Raw genomic sequence first — 3,716 nt, 5'->3', positions numbered from 1 at the left:
TTAAGGGGGGAATAAAACAGGAGAGAAACAGTGGTATTATACTGGATAGTCTTTAGTGATAAAACAGGAGAGAAACAGTGGTATTATACTGGATAGTCTTTAGTGATAAACAGGAGAGAAACAGTGGTATTATACTGGATAGTCTTAGTGATAAACAGAGGGAGAGAAAACAGTGGTATTATACTGGATAGTCTTAGTGATAAAACAGGAGAGAAACAGTGGTATTATACTGGATAGTCTTTAGTGATAAAACAGGAGAGAAACAGTGGTATTATACTGGATAGTCTTATGTGATAAAACAGGAGAGAAACAGTGGTATTATACTGGATAGTCTTTAGTGATAAAACAGGAGAGAAACAGTGGTATTATACTGGATAGTCTTTAGTGATAAAACAGGAGAGAAACAGTGGTATTATACTGGATAGTCTTTAGTGATAAAACAGGAGAGAAACAGTGGTATTATACTGGATAGGTCTTTATGTGATAAAACAGGAGAGAAACAGTGGTATTATCATGGATAGTCTTTAGTGATAAAACAGGAGAGAAAACAGTGGTATTATACTGGATAGTCTTTAGTGATAAACAGGAGAGAAACAGTGGTATTATACTGGATAGTCTTTAGTGATAAAACAGGAGAGAAACAGTGGTATTATACTGGATAGTCTTTAGTGATAAAACAGGAGAGAAACAGTGGTATTATACTGGATAGTCTTTAGTGATAAAACAGGAGAGAAACAGTGGTATTATACTGGATAGTCTTATGTGATAAAACAGGAGAGAAACAGTGGTATTATACTGGATAGTCTTTAGTGATAAACAGGAGAGAAACAGTGGTATTATACTGGATAGTCTTTAGTGATAAAACAGGAGATAAACAGTGGTATTATACTGGATAGTCTTTAGTGATAAAACGAGAGAGAAACAGTGGTATTATACTGGATAGTCTTACGTGATAAAACGAGAGAGAAACAGTGGTATTATAGTGGTATTATACTGGATAGTCTTTAGTGATAAAACAGGAGAGAAACAGTGGTATTATACTGGATAGTCTTTAGTGATAAAACAGGAGAGAAACAGTGGTATTATACTGGATAGTCTTTAGTGATAAAACAGGAGAGAAACAGTGGTATTTTACTGGATAGTCTTTAGTGATAAAACAGGAGAGAAACAGTGGTATTATACTGGATAGTCTTTAGTGATAAAACAGGAGAGAAACAGTGGTATTATACTGGATAGTCTTTAGTGATAAAACAGGAGAGAAACAGTGGTATTATACTGGATAGTCTTTAGTGATAAAACAGGAGAGAAACAGTGGTATTATACTGGATAGTGTTTAGCACTGTACAACACTGAACTGGCTCACACAATATATAGTGAGGACAAGTAAACACATTCAGTTACACTCTTCCAGAACTTGTTTTATAAATGTAAAATATTTCACCATTTCCTGTTTTCAGTTAATTCGTGTGAACCAGCCGGATCTGGTTCTGTTTGTTGGAGAAGCTTTGGTTGGAAATGAGGCTGTAGATCAGCTGACCAAGTTCAACAAAGCTCTCATTGATCACTCTGCCAGTGAAAACCCTCGTGTAATAGATGGCATTATTCTCACCAAGTTTGATACCATCGATGATAAGGTGAGGTAACAAGTACATTTGAAGTAACAAGAGCTTTTAATTATTGTGTTACATGTCACTGTGGTGGTATCTCTGTACCCTTGCTATGTCAGGGCTAGAGAATATAGGCAGGTTAGGAGATTTACTACCAAGCATGTGTTTAACTGTCTGGTGTGTGTTTTATTACAAGGTGTGGGCTTATTGTCAGATAAATATTAAAAACTATATTTCATTTCTATATTTGTTTATAATTTCTATTTTTTTTTTTCTAAATTCTTGACATTTTTTTCAAAATTTCAAATTAAAAAAAAAAAAGTGTACTTTGTTTAGTAAATCCTAATATTTTTTTTAATGACCCTGTATCTTACTTTGTTAAATTTTAAGAGAAATGAAGGAAATGTTGATTTTAGATATTGATTATGAAATGTGTATGTTTCAGGTGGGAGCTGCTATTTCCATGACCTACACCACCGGACAACCCATCGTATTTGTGGGCACAGGACAGACGTACACAGACCTCCGCAACCTTAATGCTAAGGCTGTGGTCAGTTCTCTCCTTAAGTGACCACTCAGTGACCCCTCATCAGTTATCACACACCTCTATAGATGTTAAAGACTGTGTTCATTCTTGACGTTGTGATATTCTCCCTTAAGTAAAGAACTCTAATGGACAACAATACTTTTTATCAATAATCATATTTATGCTAGACATTTGTTTCTGTGAAAAAATGTCTTCATAATTTTTTACAAGATGTGAAATACTGAAATAGAGATAGTGAAATTTATGTGAATATCAGGTTTTTATACAAACTTGCCCTTTCATGTGAATATCAGGTTTTTATACAAACTTGCCCTTTCATGTGAATATCAGGTTTTTATACAAACTTGCCCTTTCATGTGAATATCAGAAACAAACTCCCCCTTTCTGTAGATCACACTTTGTAAGATTTTCTAACTTTTACACAATTTCTCATTCAAATTAAAAAAATGGATATTACAATCAGAATCTGCCTGAGATTTATTTCATATTGTAAAAAAACTAAAACTTTCAGATTTCTTGCACATCCTTAAGTTAACCTCCAGGTATGTGAAGACTTAGGAGTATATGGGCATGTTTTATAATCTTAATTATTTTAGATTGATGGTTATTATGGACAGCGGTGATTCTAAAATCTGTAAGATTAAGATGACTGTCTGCTCCAGGAACAGCATTATTTATTTTAGCTATGGGGACTCCATGATTGTAAAACAGTCACATTACCAGCTGTTTTTGTTGTAAAAATATGCTGAAAAATTCAAATGACAAAGATGCACAGTAAATGCTATAGTCTAACATGAAACTTGGGCTATATTCAGTTGTAGAAGCAAGTGTGATTATTTTCTAATCCCCTGGTAAAACCGTTTTATGTTAATATGTAAACATATTTAATGTACATAAATTTTAATATTTGTTATCTAAGATGGTATTGAGGAAGTTCTTTCATTAAAATTCATGTGAAGTTTTCAGAAGATTTTATTTGAATTTTCAGAAAGTATGTTTCAATAAGTTCTCAGGAAAAGGCTGATTGTTCAAGAAAAGATACATGATGTTTTGTTATAAACAAGTTAAAAACTTTTATGTTGTCTTCTTTTCTTTGGAATCAAACTTAAGCATCATGCAAAAAATGAGCACACATCGGTAAAGTGCCTTTGCCCTTTAAGCTTGTTGCATCCATCTGTCCATCAATTTTCGAACTGTTCAAATCATCCTTCGTCCATCGTCTGTCCATCTGTAAACAATCCTGGCGATCATTATTTCCGGAGTAGTACTGGCAGGATTTCATAATACTTCCTAATAGGCTCGCCCTGGTTGGTAGTTGTGCCTATCCAATTTTTAGCTTTAATCTTGGTGGTTAACCCTTTTAACCCTTAGAAACATAAGTAGACTCTGCCATGCATTTATCATTTGAAATCCAATATGGTCAGTAGGGGTGAAAGGGTTAAGGTGAGCTTATGCCATACTGTGGCTTTCAGGTCCATCATGTCCTTCAACAATTTACTTGATCAGAATTTAACCAAACTTGGTAGGCATCATCCCTAGGTTGCTGGATTTCAAATTTATAC

General features: G+C 34.0%; 1 protein-coding gene across 1 annotated transcript; it reads left to right on the top strand.

Moving 5' to 3' along the window:
* Window positions 1–1,337: 1,337 nt before the first annotated feature.
* Window positions 1,338–3,228, top strand: LOC117319897 (signal recognition particle receptor subunit alpha homolog; the record flags this gene model as incomplete). The annotated part of the gene is made up of 2 exons (XM_033874606.1): window positions 1,338–1,634; window positions 2,053–3,228. Coding segments are annotated over 2 exons (423 nt in total), but the record flags the coding sequence as incomplete, so codon positions are not given.
* Between the last annotated feature and the right edge of the window lie 488 nt (window positions 3,229–3,716).

Source organism: Pecten maximus, unplaced genomic scaffold, assembly GCF_902652985.1.
Source record: "Pecten maximus unplaced genomic scaffold, xPecMax1.1, whole genome shotgun sequence".
Lineage (NCBI taxonomy): Eukaryota > Metazoa > Mollusca > Bivalvia > Pectinida > Pectinidae > Pecten > Pecten maximus.
This window is presented reverse-complemented; position numbering and strand designations above follow the sequence as displayed.